The sequence below is a fragment of the Manduca sexta genome, chromosome 24 (genome assembly GCF_014839805.1).
Source record: "Manduca sexta isolate Smith_Timp_Sample1 chromosome 24, JHU_Msex_v1.0, whole genome shotgun sequence".
NCBI classification, from domain to species: Eukaryota; Metazoa; Arthropoda; class Insecta; order Lepidoptera; family Sphingidae; genus Manduca; species Manduca sexta.
In genome coordinates, this window is record NC_051138.1 from 15027554 (window position 1) to 15046611 (window position 19058).

The 19058-nt window shown below is 35.8% G+C and overlaps 1 protein-coding gene across 2 annotated transcripts in view; it reads left to right on the plus strand.

Annotated features, from left to right (window-relative positions):
- LOC115446382 (putative fatty acyl-CoA reductase CG5065) overlaps positions 1-19048 on the plus strand; it is a 37111-nt gene extending 18063 nt beyond the window's left edge. For both annotated transcript variants that reach the window (XM_030173028.2, XM_030173029.2), the window contains 9 exons: positions 6713-6829; positions 13597-13719; positions 14572-14697; positions 15105-15252; positions 15872-15973; positions 16842-17028; positions 17438-17544; positions 17800-17929; positions 18188-19048. In XM_030173028.2, coding sequence (XP_030028888.2) covers positions 6713-6829; positions 13597-13719; positions 14572-14697; positions 15105-15252; positions 15872-15973; positions 16842-17028; positions 17438-17544; positions 17800-17929; positions 18188-18419 — 1272 coding nt within the window. In that variant the 3' untranslated portion in view covers positions 18420-19048. The remainder of the gene's footprint in view (positions 1-6712; positions 6830-13596; positions 13720-14571; positions 14698-15104; positions 15253-15871; positions 15974-16841; positions 17029-17437; positions 17545-17799; positions 17930-18187) is intronic.
- Positions 19049-19058: the final 10 nt, after the last annotated feature.

The following is a 19058-nucleotide window of genomic DNA, read 5'->3' on the forward strand; positions in this document are numbered from 1 at the left end:
CATAAATATAAACATGGAGGAGAACGTCACTCACAGAAAACCACAAAAAAGGACTTACTCTTTAAATGATCTAACATCAAACAACTCGTCAATTACTGAGCATACAATTTTAAGCCTACAGAACACCTCAATCGACGACAGTTACTACACAAAAGAACTTAAAGAAAAAATTTACTTGTTACATAAAGAATTAGAAACTGCTCATCTAGAAATTGAAATACTCAATACAGAAAATACAGACCTAAAAAGAGAATTAGAGAAGAAAAATAACACGCTACAACTATACAAAAAAATTGGATTCGATGACAACAAATATACTCACTACACCTAAATCTGGAAAGAAAAATAAAAAGAAGAAACAATCTACTGCTGGTAACAATAACATTGACACTCTAGTGACAAACATCACAAGTACACCAGTAAAAAGCCTAGACAGATCATTGAGCTCAATTATCAAATCAACACAAAAGAATGATAGCAGTTTTCGATAGGCGACTATAGAAGAAAGAAACGAACAAAGTAAAAATAAAATAGACTACCAGAACCCAAACAAAATAATCATTTTAGCGGATCAACGTGGCAGAAACATGCAAAATATGCTACAAAACTTAGTCGGATACAATATAACGTGACTTCCCTATGGAAATCAGGAGCGAGTCTTCAAAATGTTCTAGCGTTCGTATCAGAAGCTGAAATAAAAAGCCTTGGATGTGACGACTATGTTGTATTACTGGCCGGAACAATTGATAAAAACCCATATGATATACAATCATGTCTACAGAGCTGGTAAACCAAAATGAAGAATGTAAATATAATTGTATGTGAGGTTCCATACAATCAAACTCTCAATGAGCAAAAACTAAACTATGAACTGAAATTCGTATGTGGCAAGTTCAGCAATGTCAGTTACATAGATATGAATTTTACTACGTACAGACCCAAGGGAAAATACATGACTCTATGTAAATGCAGATATATTTTGAAAGACATATTAAAACTAGATTACTCTCGTAAATATACTAGATATACTAAAGAAATGCAAAGAAAAGCAAATTTGGCAAATGAAATGTGTAACAGGGCAACGCAAACAGATAATGATCCAAAGGAAATTGAAATTGCACTAAACGAAACTGTGGATAATAGTAATAGTAGTAAATATAAAGAAGTAGCAGCAAATAACTTATTTCGTATATAATAAAATCCATATATTACATCAAAATATAGATGGACTAATAGCAAAATCAGAAGATCTTGTAATATCTACTACCAATGACAATATGAAATTAGATGTTTTATGCATAACTGAACATAATATGATAGCTGAAGATTCAAAACTGTTGACTATTCCAAATTATACACTAGCTACAGTCTTCTGCCGTAGTAAAAGAAACGGCGGGTCCTGTATTTTAATACATTTAAACCATAGATTTAAAGTATTGCAAGAAGCTAAACTTGTTAGTGTCAGTAATTATATTGAATGCTCTGCTGTAGAATTATTAGATCACAAAATTATTGTCATATGTGTACCTATATCGACCGCCAAAACATAAAAAACAGTGTATTCAGTTATTTTTGAATCGATTGCATGAGCTACTCACCAAATTGTGCCTCAAAGGTAAAAAATGTGTTTTATGTGGAGACTTTAATATTGATAGGTTAAAGGACTTTTTCGCCTCCACACAATTTGAACAGCTATTAGCTACCTTTAATTTAAAACTCTCTTTATGTGAACCGACAAGGCTAAAAAGCAAAACATGTCTTGACAACTATGCACATAATATTAAAGGTGCAAAATCAATAAATTTAGACCTTGCACTATCTGATCATACTGCTCAGGTACTACAATGCCCAGTAAAAAGAAGCTACAAAATTAAACATTGGTTTAAGGTGATTAGAGACTACTGTGAAACAAAGATAGTTAAATTTATAGATTGCTTAAAAAAAATACATTCAGTGGAATACACAATAATGATGATCCTAATGATGCATTTAATGAATTCTACAAATTATTTAAATTATTTTATGAACTCTGTTTTCCACTAATCAAAATTAAAATTATCATTTTTAAGAGACCAAAGTGGATCAGCAAAGGTATTAAAACATGCTCCGTTCGTAAACGATATCTTCTATGGAAATATAAGCTTTCTGGGTTAGACGACGATAAAAATAATTTTAAAAAATATACAAAGAGATTTAGGAAAATAATAAAACTCACACAAAGGTCTCAAAATAATCACCATATTCAAACTGCTTCAAATAAATTCAAAGCTGTATGGGAAATAATAAACAAATACAAAAATAATAATCCCCGTGAAGAAATAACTATGATAAAACACCACAATCAAATTATTACCGACCCTAGATCTATAGCACAAATATTTAACAATTATTTTATTGATGACATTAATATTACTAACAAAGACGATAGCATAACACATTATAACTTGACATACAATAACTCCAATTCATGTTTTATGAAACCAACTACCCCGCACGATATCCTTCAAATAATAAATTCATTGAATAATACAAACAGTACAGGATACGATGGCATATGCACAAAAGTCATTTAACGCGTGTCTAATATTATATCACCAGTTATTAGTTTTATACTAAATAAATGCTTGGAAGGGGGATGTTTTCCCACAAATTTAAAAACATCGGTAGTTACCCCAATCTTTAAAAAGGATGATAAACCGGACGTTCATTTCTATAGGCCCATCACACTTACACCAGTTTTAGCAAAAAAAATTGAAAGAGTACTATACAATAATCTCAGAGAATATTTTGAAAAAAATAATATTTTTGTCACCAATCAGCTTGGATTTCGTAAAGGCAAATCAATAAACATGGCAATAAACCAATTTTTAAGGAATATCTTGACAGGTCTAGATTGTAAAAAACAAGTAACAGCCTTATATATGGACATGACAAAGGCATTTGATCATGTAGACCACACAATCCTACTTGGAAAACTCGAAACATATGGTATACGAGGAAATGTTTTAAAAATAATAAAATCATATCTTACAGGACGACAACAGTATACTGAAATTACAAGAATCTGTCATAAAACTTATATAGAAAAGAAATATATATATCAGATCTTAGAACAGTTAAATATGGAGTGCCTCAAGGAAGCATATTAGGTCCTCTTTTATTCCTGGTATATATTAATGACTTGCCTAATGCGATATCCCATCCAATGGTTCTATTTGCAGATGATAGCACAGCATTATTTACAAATAATAATTATCATTGTCAAGAACTTGAAATTAACAAATCCCTTGCTGACATTATAAAATGGTTAAACAATAATAATCTTATAATAAATTTAGAAAAAACAGTCTATATGACTTTTAGAAATAAAAATACAAAAACAAAGCCACTATCAATACAGTATAAAGGTGTGCAAATCACTGAAACGAATAGTACCAAATTTTTGGGCATTTATATAAACTCTAACATGACATGGAGGACTTATATTGGACACATTTGCACCAAACTGAATCAGTATTCATATGCATTATACATGCTTAGGAAGGTAGCGAACCAAAAAACTTTATTGACTGCTTACCATGCTTATGTGGAATCTACATTAAGGTATGGCGTATTATATTATAGTGGAGTGTCTGGAGCATTCAAAACCGTAAAACCTCGGATTAGAGTTATAGTGAATGAATTAATACGATCGATGTGGGATATTGTTTTTTAAACTATAAATTGCAATGTTTACCCAAAATTTTTGAGCACTCCATTTTTCATTGTTAAAAAAAAAATATTATAAAAAATTAATGTTTGACCAAATATTTTCACTTTAAACAGTATTTTTTTAATTATATGTTAAATCTTACCTGGGTAGACATATGGGAACATTTTTCAAAGATACCTGTGTATAAAAATAGCAGTAGGGTCTCGAACAGTAGAAAAACGTGGAAGGGAGAGCGGAGCGAAAGTTGCTATGTACAATGGAATTTCTCGGCCAGTTTAATTATAAATGAAACGTACCCTGTTGTGTACATTTAAAAAAATAAGGTAATTAATTACGACTAATGAAAAGAAAAAAAAATATTAGTACAAAATCTGTTTATTTAAATATATTACACTGTTGTCTACATCAAATATTTTCTTCTACTTCATCTATCTGTATAATAGGTGAAGTATTGGAACAACTATTTCCGCTGCACTGTAAACATGCTACACTGCAGCATGACTGAAGCAGGTGTACTGCTTGCAATATATTATTGGGGTCTTCATTGATATTTTTAAATACTTTTACTGAGTAGTGTAAAGTTAGAAGATATCGATGTCTTAGTGATATTAACGGCATTGGTAGATAAAGATCGTGAAATATATTTTCTAAAACCATCCCGAGGCAAAGTTCAACAGAAGATATTTTCATCGAAATGTTTAGAAAAATCATTACCAAATTGTAAAGAACATATTCTTTTTACATGCCTTTACGGGTTGTGATACTACTTCTGCGTTTTTCAATAAAGGAAAAATCAAGTTTGCCAAAAAAATTGAGAAACGGATTGATTTACACGACTCAGAAAAAGAATTTAAAAATATCAATGAAGACCAAAATAATATATTGCAAGCAGGTGTAGCATGTATTTTGAGTTTATATGGCGCTCCGTCTAAAACTCATGATTTAAATACATTAAGGTTTAATTCTTTCATAAAAGCAACATCCAAAAATACGAGTGTTCTTTTGTCATCACAACAACTGATGCAACGTTTGAGCACCTTAAAAGAGTGTACCTACAAATTCAGATATGGCTAGGAAATGACGTAGTTATTGAAAATTGGGGATGGAAGTATTCCAATAACATGTACATCCCAATAACAATGAATCAATTACCTGCTCTGGATAATTTATTGCAAATGTTATTTTGTAATTGCAAAAAGGGATGTGGAGCTGCGTGTGGATGCAGAAAAAGTGGTTTATACTGCAGTGTAGCATGTTTACAGTGCAGCGGAAATAGTTGTTCCAATACTTCACCTATTATACAGATAGATGAAGTAGAAGAAAATATTTGATGTAGACAACAGTGTAATAATTTAATATATTTTCATTAGTCGTAATTAATTACCTTATTTTTTTAAATGTACACAATAGAGTAACTTTCATTTATAATTAAACTGGCCGAGAAATTCCATTGTACATAGCAGCTTTCGCTCCGCTCTCCCTTTCCACGTTTTTCTACTGTTCGAGACCCTACTGCTATTTTTATACACAGGTATCTTTGAAAAATGTTCCTATATGTCTACTCAGGTAAGATTTAACATATAATTAAAAAAAATACTGTTTAAAGTGAAAATATTTGGTCAAACATTAATTTTTTATAATATTTTTTTTAACAATGAAAAAATGGATTGCACAAAAAAATTTTGGGTAAACATTGCAATGTATAATTTAAAAAACAATATCCCACATCGATCGTATTAATTCATTCACTATAACTCTAATCCGAGGTGAAAACCTCCAGGCGCTCCACTATTAGGCAAACTCTTCTTACATAAATACTGCATTTAAGGCACAGAAGAAATGCATTAGATCAATGTGTGGGCTTTATCAAACTGATTCATGTAAGCCATACTTCAAAAACCTGAAAATCTTAACGCTTCCTTCTCTATATGTCTATGAAGCATCTCTCTTGGTTCGATCTGATATTAACAACTATAAGACTCTAAAAAACACGAGACATAAAACTCAGCTATGTACCCTAAAAACTAGAACAAAACTGTATAAAAATAGTATATTTAGTATTGGGATACAAATTTATAATAAGTTACCATTAACACTTAAAGAAACAGGTCCACCTCATATGTTCAAAAAATAGATTAAGAATGCTTTTGCTAGATAAGACATATTACTCGATAAAGGAATTTCTTGATGACAAAATTTAAGAAGAAATATATTGTATTATTTCATTGGTATTAATATATTAATAATAAATAACATTATAAATTAAAAAAACTATACAACTTAAAACACTGTATTTAAGCATATATAATGATAAGCAATATAATAAGGGAACTGTGTATATATCATTTTTAATAGAAGTTAATGAATGATATAAATGTCTCCATTCACTCATTTGCATGCCCAGTAAGGGTTGAATGTGGCGAGATCTCCCATCAATACATAACATCTGTATAATCTATGTGGCCTGTATTCGCAAATAAAATGATTTGATTTGATTTGATTGATTTGATTTGATTCTATTAGTAGCATGGTAGAAATATTCTACTTAGCCATAAGCTAGTTTTATACGAATGAACGACGAGCAAGGGTCTCGTTTTAAGGTACACGACTACCCATTAACAATGGCAACGTCACCCAAACTATAAATTATAATGCACCGCGTGGCACTACAGCGCTCATCATCTAAGTGCTGGTAGGATATAATTCCGCTCGGATAGCAACCGTAAACAAGTTGTTAAAACCCGACATAGTGGCAGTAAATGTGTCGCGTTCCGTGGTTACTCTGTGTATATTATCATCTCTTGTCAGTGGACGCTCTGATTGGACCCGTACATACCGTCAGGTGTAGCAGTTGGGTCATTTTCCTAATACCCTATAGAAATAATTCCACTGGCTACAACACTTTTCGGCTTGCTAACGCTCAGCGAACATTCGCCTCTGCAGTCCGTTCCATACCTAACTAAGCTATATTGTGATTGGTGTTAATTTTTCTTCTTCCAGATGTGCCTAGAGAAACTGATCTACAGCTGTCCGCAGATACATAAAATATACGTCTTAATACGTACGAAGAAGAATCAAAATCCTGAGCAAAGACTACAAACAATGATAGATAGTCCGGTATGTATACGATAGCTGATTGTAACAGTTAGTGTGCGAACTCCGAGGTGAATACATTCAATTTCAAACACCAGTTTCGCTAGACGTTAGCCGAAATATTTTAAGCGTATGGTTTATAACATCAGTGGCATAGCTAGGCATGGACGAAGTGGGCCCTTGCCCACGGCCTCGCACTTAAATGGGTCTCATGCGACCTCTTTAAGTGCGATTTTTCAAATATACCTGCTTTTCAATATACGCACAGCACATTTGTATTTTTTCAATTTCATAAATAGATATATGTTGTTTCAAAGCATGTTTGGTATGATAAATTTATTGGGTAGATCTTGAGAACAAAAGAAAAGGGCCCCCGACTTTGCCCGCGTCTATATTAGTCCATGCTACGCCACTGTAGAACTATATATTACATATATAGCATAATATAATAATATATATAACATAATATATTTAATGATTGCTTATGTTTACGCGAATGTTAGACATTGAAATTAAACTAATTTTCGGATTCTATCGCGGGGGGACTGGGTCCCCGTGACCATGAAGGCTGCAAAGTCTTCGAAACGTCGGGAGAAAATAAAACACCAATACCGCGATAGAATCCGAAAATTAGTTTAATTTCAATAATATATATTTACAAGGGTGCTCAATTCATTTTCCTAGTTTTTTGTTACTTGATTATAAAATTCTTCGTTTAGTTTTAATTTTTTTCCGTGTGTTTGTTACCGGAATATAATAGACTATGACGTATAATCCGCAAAAAACCCATTAGTTATTTTTCCGGGTTTAAAGTATCACATATACGCCTTTACCTTGAAGGGAAAGGCAGGGGCGTATCTTGTGCACCCACTCTCCGCCGTGTATTCCGTCCAATAATGTTTTAGGGGGCGAGTCTATCGACATATCAGGCATAAAATCCAGACTCCGCGCTGATACTGAGTAGAAAAACCGAATATTACTTTGCACGGCCCGGGAATCAAACTCGAGACCTGAGCACTGCAGTACCGTAATACAACTACGCCACCGAGACAGTCAAAATATTTAAATGCAGGCGGAGCTCGATCAAAAGCCAATGAATAACTCATTAAGGCCCGGCGCCATAGACTGAGCGGCACTACAAGAAATCTTGACTAATACAAACACCGACTCCAATTACCACTATTCAGACGGCACGTCACAGAACTAAACGTACCAAAGCTACTGTAATCATCTTAACTTCAGGCAAAGATTTATATATTTATTTATAAAGAGTGGAGGCCACGTACAGGCAAGCGAAATGTCGGACGCCCGCCTACAAGGTGGACGGACGACTTGGCTACGGTCGGAGGAGGTCGCTGGATGCAGGCCGCTTCCAACAGGTCGATGTGGAGATCCTTGGGGAAGGCCTATGTTCAGCAGTGGACTTCCTGTGGCTGAGATGATGATGATGATTTATTTATAGAAACGCCAACAGTATACATATTATTAATAACTTATATATTTAAAGTTTCTTATATCTTACGACAGAGTTGTCATAGCACAATATATTATCTGACATGTATATGTCACCCATAATAGGCATTTACAACATTCTCCACAGCATGGGGTACAGTCGGAATATTTCGTTTGTGTTAAGGAAACCGTGTATTCGTTAACAAAAGGGAAGGTGGTGCTAGTAGTAAGTAGCGTTGCAAATCCCTGCGTAGAATCTATATATATAAAAGAAAGTGGGATTAGTTACACTATTTATAACTCAAGAACGGATGAACCGATTTGGATGAAAATTGGTGTAGAGGTAGATTAGAACCAGGAGACGTGACATAAGACGTGGTATAAGAAAGCAAAAATTGGTATAGAGATAGTATAAGTCCCTGAGAAGGTAATAAGCTACAATCCCGGGAAAATATATAGTGGGACTTTTATCCCGGAAAGCTCCTTCAGGCGGGCGAAGCCGCGAGCAAAAGCTAGTTATAAATAAAGATCTTTAATGCATATTCCTTTAAACTAGTAAATAAGTTTTTTTTATAAGAATTAGCTATGATGTCCACCCTAGGCTATGCCTGTATCGTAGATGTCAAAAACAAAGTTTAATAGGACAAACCAGACAATACAGAGTTCTTTTCTTTTACGAAGTTGCAAAGGCTTTAATTAGTTGTCTTTGATATTTACAATGATCTGTTCTGTACTACAATAAATCGACTGCTTCAGTGGCGTAGTAGTAATTGTGCACGGAACGAGAACAGCTACCGCGTTGAGGTCCTGGGTTTGAAGCGGTTTGAAAATAATTGCGAGTACATTTTTCCATCTTAACAAAATCTCAGTGGCAGCTCGAAGTCAGGAAGCTGGCGGTGGGATACCCCGGGCCTCGGACAGTACGTAAAGCCGTTGGTCCTGCGCCTGATCTCTCTCCGGTCATGTCGGATTGCCGTCTCACCGAACTATGAGAGTGAAAGAACAGAGAGTGCACCTGTGTATTGCGCATATACTTATGCACGATGTTTTGCGTTCTTGGCTGATCTCCGTTGAGATTGGCCGCCATGGCCGAAATTCGCTTAGGAAAAATCAAATAAGGCTAAAGGAATGCTGGTACAAAACTTTTTTGCTTAGAGCTTACTGGATACGTTCCGGACTTGTATTTTATTTTTATTAATTTAGCATACCAACAGCATAACTAAATAATTTAAATTTCTATAATAACCCTACAATGTCATTGTAATGAACATACAGATCATAGGCACGCATGGCATTTAAAAATACAATATTATTATTACACTTAAATGCTACGCAATAGCCGGACTGGGTACAATATAAAAAAATAATAATAAAATTTATTTGAGTATTACAAAATAATTAAGCAACTACACAAATATCCACATACGGTCGTGTGAAATTACATTACATTGTAATGACAATATTATTTCGTATTCTGTAACATGTTCGTACTTAAATATTTATAGGTGGAGGCTTGTAATTAGCAAATTTACTTATTATGTTTTCTTTTTATCATTATGAGACATTTTATTAGTCTGTAAGCCTCCCGACAATTAAATAAAAAAAAAAACAATTATGATCATTGAACTTTGAACTGGAATATATTAATTTAAGGTACATTTCCATTCAAAAACACCCGAACCATCCCTCCAGTGGGCAGCTGGTCTAAATGAACACATTATTACGTCATACATCAGAAATCAGAATTAATTAAGGTCGATTCCAGCGTAAACGTTAATTAAACAGTGTTGATCCATTGTATCGAAACACAACAGATGGCAATTACTATTGTCAGCTAATTATATGAATAAATGAGTAATTTACAATAACAGACTCTTGAGCAATTGAGATAAGATTGAATTTCCTCCTTCATATTGCAATAGATCTCACTCCTCAAAATATAAAGCATAAAACTGAGGTTAGAGGCCCTATTCCCGCCTAATGGGGCTGAACCGTCACATTGACATTACGTGCGTTCTCATCGAAGGATAGCTTTCAAAGGTAGTTCAGGTGAATAGGCGAATTACGGGGCTTTTATCTATACGGCTATCGAAGTTGTAATTACAATACAATTAGTAACCTCACCGCTATCTCGTCAACATCAATAGAGCTACAAGAAGACCTATGTGGTATTGACACAATTGTAGTGATCGCATCGCAATCACGCAAGATGGCGGTAAACGATCCTGGATTACGCTTGCACAATTTGCGCGACGTGCAGCATATATACCATCTCCGAATAGGAACTGTCGGAGGGGCCACGGCCGGTCACAAGCAACATCTGCTTGACTGGAAATCCTCCCTCTATAGAAGAATGTAACCATCTGTTCCTTACAGCGGCATCAACCCTTACGCCGCTACAAAATTGTCTTTCGCTTAGAATGCCAGTAATTGCAAAAATACGGATTAGTTCCCGTAGAGGGAAGAACCCCCCTGACCCTGATGTAGAAAAAAAATATAAAATTAAAATACTAAAATGTATAATCTCATATATTAAAAGAGTTTTAAAATTGGGAAGATGGTCATACAAAAATTTGCGCTTATGTGATGGTTACTCAATCTATCATGAAATAGCAAAACATCGATGTGAAATACTTCATATTTTTCATTATATGATTTGGTCTTTCTTAATGCAAATATGAGCATAATATTTTCTGTAAATATGTTATTTTTGTATTAATATCTGTGGACGCTGTGTCATCTTGCCATACAGACATTTCAAATAAGACAGAGACTTATTACCAACTGGTAATAAATTTTGGCGCCTAAATTTGGCCCTGATGTCTATAACTAACTATATAGTGTAATGTCTTTGTATTTCTGCCTTATTTGTATAATAATATCAGCCCTGTATTATACTTAGTCTGGCCATAAATACTGTTACACTTAATTATAAAAAAATATTACATTTGAATTTCGAATCTGTCATTTTTATACGATTGTTCATTGTGTTTTCTCATTTTGGCGCCAATACATTGTAAAATATTTTGCGATATTAAAATGGTGTGGGGTGATAAAGAGAACCGAATCGCTGTGATAGCATTACACAAAGTAGGTATGGAGCCAAATGCAATTTTAAAACTCTCCATACACTTGGTATTAGTAAAATGTTTGTGTACCGGGCTATTAATAGGTACAATGAGACCTCCTCTGTTTGTGACAGAAAAGATCTGGCCGTCCACGTAGTGTTCGTACGAAAAAGGTGGTCAAAGCAGTAAGGGAAAGAATTCGAAGAAATCCTGTCCGAAAGCAAAAGATTTTATCTCGGGAAATGAAGATAGCACCTAGAACCATGTCGCGTATTTTAAAAGATGACTTAGGACTTGCAGCCTATAAGAGACGCACTGGCCATTTCTTAACTGATAATTTAAAGAAGAATAGGGTGGTAAAATCGAAACAACTACTGAAGCGGTACGCAAAGGGAGGTCACAGAAAATTTTGTTTACGGATGAGAAAATTTTTACAATTGAGCAACATTTTAACAAACAAAATGACCGTATTTATGCTCAAAGCTCTAAGGAAGCTTCCCAATTAGTCGACAGAGTGCAACGTGGACATTATCCGACTTCAGTGATGGTTTGGTGGGGTGTTAGCTATGAAGGAGTGACTGAGCCATATTTTTGTGAAAAGGTATCAAAACATCGGCACAAGTGTATCAAGATACCATTCTTGAGAAGGTAGTTAAGCCCCTTAACATCACCATGTTCAATAACCAAGTATGGTCCTTCCAGCAAGACTCGGCGCCGGGTCATAAAGCTCGGTCCACGCAGTCTTGGTTGGAATCGAACGTTTCGGACTTCATCAGAGCTGAAGACTGGCCGTCGTCTAGTCCCGATCTTAATCCGCTGGATTATGATTTGTGGTCAGTTTTAGAGAGTACAGCTTGCTCTAAACGCCATGATAATTTGAGTCCCTAAAACAATCTATACGATTGGCAGTGAAGAATTTTCCCATGGAAAGAGTGCGTGCTTCTATTGATAACTGGCCTCATCGTTTAAAGGACTGTATTGCAGCCAATGGAGACCACTTCGAATAAGCTTTTTATATTTTTAATTGTTTTATATTTATGTATTAAACTGACACACTGTAAAAGTAATAAATGTTATTTGCAGTTAACAATTTTCTTTTTTCTTTATTACAATATTTATGGCAAGACTAGGTATACTTGCCCACTGCTGAGCACGGGCTTCCTCTACTACTGAGAGGGATTAGGCCTTAGTCCACCACGCTGGCCTAGTGCGGATTGGTAGACTTCACACACCTTCGAAATCCCTATAGAGAACTTCTCAGATGTGCAGGTTTCCTCACAATGTTTTCTTCACCGTTAAATCGAAAGATAAATTCACAAAGAATACACACATAATTTTAGAAAAGTCAGCGGTGTGTGCCCTTGGGATTTGAACCTGCAGACATTCGTTTTGGCAGTCCGTTCCACACCCAACTAGGCTATCGCCGCTCTCCGTATTATTATATCCTCTCTTATTTGTATATTTATTGAAAAATATATAAAATACATAATTCTCAGAAAGAACGACGTTAGACATGGGACTACAATAGAATTAGTAAATAAATTGGGTTCTTTTGTACAGCGTGAACAATTTTCATTTGTTTTCATGTGTTATAAACATCCTGTTTTTTGTTACATGCGTAGATCTATCAACTTTAAGCAAAGACTACAATAGATATAGGTCAATAAACCAGCATCTTCATGGCATTCATACTTACACAATTTTATACAAGTTATAAATCATATTATAATTGAAGGGACAGACAAATAGAAGCGAAAGAAACATCACGCCTTACTTATTAAATTTATAGGTGCATAAGCATTGCGTGATTATGATTTAATGCATATTTATTCACAAACATGATGAAACTCGCGCAACATTCGGTTGTTTCGTATGCGTCATCTTTTATTTTTAACTTCCTAAGTATCATTGTTCTTTAGAACAACTTTGCCGACTTCAATTAGTATAAGATTCTTGGCATCCACGTGTAGAAAAAATAAAAATACAAAGACCATGTCAGAACGCGTCAACTTTAAGTAATACCTATACCTATACAATATACATATTGCGTGAACGTCTCCAAATTATATTGTGTTTAATTTTCAGCGCTTACGTCATATTTAGCTTAAGTTATGTGTATGTTGAGTTTCCTAACTTGGGCCTACATTATAGCTATAAGGTATAATATTTCAATTATTGTAATTGTAGTGTTAAGTTTACTGCAAAACCCAATAAATAAAAATAAATACCTGATAGTGACTTACAAGAATACTGACTAGTTAACTTCTACAGGTGTTCACAAGAATCAAAAAAGAACGACCGGAGGATTTGAGCAAAATCGTACCAATCCCAGGAGATATCGCTGCACCTGATCTGGACATCAAAGCGGAGGATGAAGCTATCTTGATTAATGAAGTAAGTATTTAATCACTTTTAGCTTAGTTGTATCCGGTTTATGAACATGTGGATCACCGAGTGTGACATCTAAAGTCAATACTCGCCCATACCGAAAAAAAATCTCATACGACGATTGGGTCCGTAATTTGTATACGTAACTGCCGTAAAATACAGAACATTGCGTTTTACGCATCAAATTGTAATACTCTGGCGATGCACACTCCAGTTTACATGGAAGACAAAACTTGCCACTTTAACACAGTTAACAACACCATAGAGAACTTTGAATTACAAAGTACTGCGTGGCACTCGGTCGCCACCAGTATCAGTGTGAGTACTTGTATCAGCCTAATGCTTATAAATTAATTTTAGGAATCCGCGCGATAGCAATCAACGTAGAAAAAATGAAAAACTCGCCATAGTGGCCCATATGTCACATTCCGGGATCAGCCTGTTCATATCCCGTTTCAAATAGGCCTACATAATGAATACCGGCGAAGGATACCCTTCTCTCGTCAGTCGATACTTTCTTGCCAGGACGACACTTACCATTAGACGTAGCGAAGTAAATTGACCGTGCCTGAATAAAAATCTATCCTACGTTTTGTTTCATACTCATCACGCCTTTAACCCCAAAGAGAAGAGAAGAGAAGACAGAAGCAACCTGGGCCCCGACGTTTCACCATGTGTATTCTGTCCCATGATGATCGGGGGCGATACCATCCTCATATCTAGCACACGTCACTGATTAGCGGCAAAAAAACAAATCCCAAAATCCATTATCACTTTGGTTGACCCGCAATTCGTAGAAAGCTGTGACGTGCCGCCCGACGAAGTAGTTCTTAAGTATGCAACTTTTTAACCTTTCAGGTATCAGTAGTGTTCCACGCTGCAGCGACAGTAAAGTTTAACGAGCCTTTAAGCGCGGCACTCAACGTTAACTTGGAGGGAACGAGAAGAGTCTTTACTCTCTCCCAACGCATGAAATGTATTAAGGTTAGTTAAAAGTGCAATGTGGTTTTGAAGCAAGGTAAACCAGAATTTCTCATTGACATGCAATCTTATAGATCAAAATATTTATTAATAAACAGAATTCTAAATTTCTGAACATCATTAAAAGCTGAGTAATCTCGTTATGTACTTCAAACAAGAAGAACAAGAAACGCTAGCACAGAATATGAGCGAGAGTATCTTATGTAAGGCAGATGAGCAAGGATTTTTCGAAAATTAATCCATTAATATAAACAAAATATGCAATTTCCAAAGAACTCCATCTTTTTTAAAAATTAGAACCTAATCCGACAAATTTGACTTCTAATAAGTATGTCCTGATATTTTTCTGACCGAAATATCAATCGGATAATTGATTAATCATATCGAAACGTAATTACGTATTGTTTCAGGTTTTTGTTCACATTTCAACTATGTACACTAATACCGATAAAACAGTGGTCGAAGAGATTGTATACCCTCCCCCCAAAGATCTGGGGGAGGTGTACAAATTCGCCAGGAACTACGGAGATGATGCGGAAAAGGTTTCTAAGATGATAGGTATGTTATTAACACTTACAAATACTAATATTTGAAATCGCCTCACCGCGCCGCGCTGTACCATGGTAAAGCGACAAACGCGGCGATATCGTCCCGCCTGTTTCCGCTGCCCGATGCCGCTGCTCACGTCAGCTCGTACCACCAGTAAATGTGATGCGTTCTGGAGTCAGGCTGTGTATATCCGGCACAATTGTATTGAATGGCCAGAAATTTGCTGGTGGTAGGATATTTTTTATCCGCCCGGATAGCGATCACTGTACACAGGATGTTAAAACCAGCCATAATGGCCCACGTAACTGTGTTGCGTTTCGGGATCAGCCTGTGTATATTCGGTTTCAACAGGCAGGCATAATTGTGTCGACTGCCAAGAGGTAACCATCTCTCGTCAGTCGACATTCTATTGGACTCCACTCCACTTACCATTAGGGTCATATCGCCGTGAACTTATGAAAAAAATCAGGTACAGTGTAGTCATTCTCCACGCCCATATAAAAAAATAAAACGAAGCAAGCCTGGATATGTCTACGTCACAGATATACGGCTGGCTCTCAACGCGACCCGGTAGGACTAAATGATCTTCCAATCCTATTAGTTTAATATAGGATACATCGTTTTTCAGAGGGACGACCCAACACCTACACATTCACGAAGGCGCTCACCGAGACCATGATATCAGAGAAACGTGGTGATCTCCCAGTGGTCATCGTGCGACCTTCCATAGGTAATATTTTTTGCCGGTAGTAAACCTATCGTATGCGAAGTAAGAGCAGCAGACCGGGCTCTGTGGCGTACCTTGGGGGAGGTCTATGTCCAGCAGTGGACTACAATGAGCTGATTATGATGATGATGGTAATGATAATACGAAGAGCCGTATATTAGGCACCAGAGTTTATTTCTACGGATTAGTAGCCAAGCAGTGTTGTGTTCCAGTGTGAAGAACGTTGTAGTCAGCTGAGCATGCTTACTGAGCATTATAAGACGTCTAATACCTTAGGGCGACTTCTTTCAGATCGAAAAACATCAATGCTTGCTAAATGCTGTTTGGTGGCAACAATAATTAAATCATTATGGCGATACTTACCCAGTCGGACACTCGTATACGAGAAATCATTAGCAGTGGTCTCAAATAGGTTGGCGTAATTGTGTTGACTGACGAAGTATTTAAAATAAAACTATTTTGGGGATTTAACGCGGTTTTTATATTAAAATTTCCTCCCGACGTTTTGAAAACTTTGCAGCAGTGGTCTCGGGGCGAACCCAAAAGTCCGATAAAATCCGTAAAATATGCCTGACATTTGTTTTAACATAATAAATCATGACGAGGGATTATTATCCCTATCTTCTGTTGGAAAAAGCCTACAGCCGTCCCTAAGGCACCGAAGATGTACTCGGCGCGGCGGTCACCCAATATTTCCATATTTCGGTCCTAAGGTACGGTGAACCCGACATAACCGCTCGGTCGCTCCACACAGATTGGCCGGTAGTTTAAGGTACTTCGCGAAACCAAAAGAAAGTACAGTGGTGTTACTTTCCGGTGCATATAAAAGAAATATATTGAAAGTTTCAAAGTATTTATATTTCTATTTCAGTAACACCATCAATCAAAGAGCCGTTCCCAGGCTGGCTCGACAACTGGTACGGCGCCACCAGTTCTCTCACAGTCATAGCTAAGGGCATCTGTAGGGGTGTCGTCGGAAACAGACGCAACATACTGGATCTTATACCAGTGGACTACGTGTCAAACCTCACTTTGATATCAGCTGCTAAGTGTAATAGGTAATCTATTTTTATTCATATAGATGTGATGCTTTCTGAAGATTTGGAACAACAATTGTCTTCTTTTTATCCCAGTGTGTGATATGTTTTTGGGAAAATTTCATTTTATTTTATTGGCGATAGACAATTATATAATGAGACTTTGACTGTAAACGACAGTATAGGTAATTATCCAGTGATTAATATTATATATATATATATATATATATATATATATATATATATATATATATATATATATATATATTACAGACCGATGCAGTGCAAAAGATCAATAAAAAATGGGTATGGGTATGCTAGATATGCAGAGGCACAACCACCCGCTTTTCATTCTTATCTTATTCTGCTCTTTGCCCTAGAAAAGCATACAACCTCAATATTGTGTTTAAAATTCCATTCGCCCTTTCAGCAAAGGTCAGCTCACTGTGCTAAATAGCTGCTCAAGCCATGTCAACCCGATTACATGTGGAGAACTTGTGAAGCTTTACACACAACAGAGCGTAAAGGAAAGATTTTGTGAGTATGCAAGTCATTCAACTATTCTTTTTAAATTCAAACAGCAAAGAGAATATAAACAATGTTTGGTAACAGCGACTTCTGTTTCCTCTAACAATTAATTATAGAGCTCAACGATTTTGTGCTATTATTGTAGCAAATATTCTGAATTCAAAAATCATTCACGTGTCTTCAGTATCCAAACGTCTTCCAAATTCTAATACTTAAAACCAGTTATATATTTAAAAAGCTCTCATCCCTTATTTTTCACTTCAGACAGTCTGCCGTTTCCTGGAGTAATTCTGATGACGAAATACAAATGGATATTAAGAGTAATATCTTTTAATATGAAGACAGTAGCTTTCGTTGTGGACCTCGTTCTACGTATTATCGGAAGGAAACCTAAGTGAGTATCCATAGTATTTTGAACGGTAGGTGAGATTGTAGATTAATTGTACATGAATGGAGAAATTACGAACATGGCGAAACGCCATGTTTAATGAACATAATGCCAGCCACCATCAAACGACGTCTCTCATAGCTTGACATTATTTTAAACTGCGTGCCATCAAATTCTATAGTGAAACCAATGCTAGAATAAAGAATTGTTGATATCACCACAATATCTTTTATAAATTATATTTTAATATCTATTCTTTTTCAGATACGTAAAGTTAATAAAAATGTCAGACTACGCTCGCGATTTAGTTGAGTATTTCACGTCTCACTCCTGGGTCTTCAAGTGCGACGAAGTCCGCGCCTCTACGCCTCCCCTGAGCCTTCAAGATCAAAAGACTTTCCCCTGTGATCCATCACACATCGTCTGGAACCAATACATACCGTTATATTTTAATAGTGTTAAAAAACACTTACTTGATACGCAGAAAAGGTTTTAATTCTCAAAATCCGAATGTAATATTTTAGTTGGTTAGATTGGTTAATCAGTTTTATGGCTTATGATAAAAATATGGTGCTACAACGTGGTAAAAGAATGCCGTCCCCGGCTCCGCATTCTCGCGGATGCGCCTAATTACATAAATAACCAACAAAGGCTGCAAGCGTTACCTACACATACTGGATTTGCTCGTTCTGAAGCCGCTTGTCTTCCGTTTCGTGCCCTTCAACTCCGAAGAAAATTTACCCAGAACTTGCGGGAAGGCGAGGCGAAGTTACATGGTTATAGGCGAGGGCTTTAACTACATCCACGCCCTCGTGTCTCCTCATTAGCCTCTAGAGAATGTGGATCGGGCATTATGGTCAACACACGTGAATGCAGTACAGTCGCTTCGATGAAAATTCGCGTTGTTATCGCGCAACCGTCTTCTGACTCCTCCGTTGTAATTTAACAACAATGAAATATATTGTGATGATTCTGAATATCGTATGTAATAATTTTGGGATATGAATGTTTTAGTTTATTAGTCACAACAAAACGGCATAATATGCCATTAATCATAGTGGACCGAGATATAAAATAAGTATTATAGTTATAAATTAGTTTTAAGTGGTGAATATGTAAAAATATGTTTAGTTAG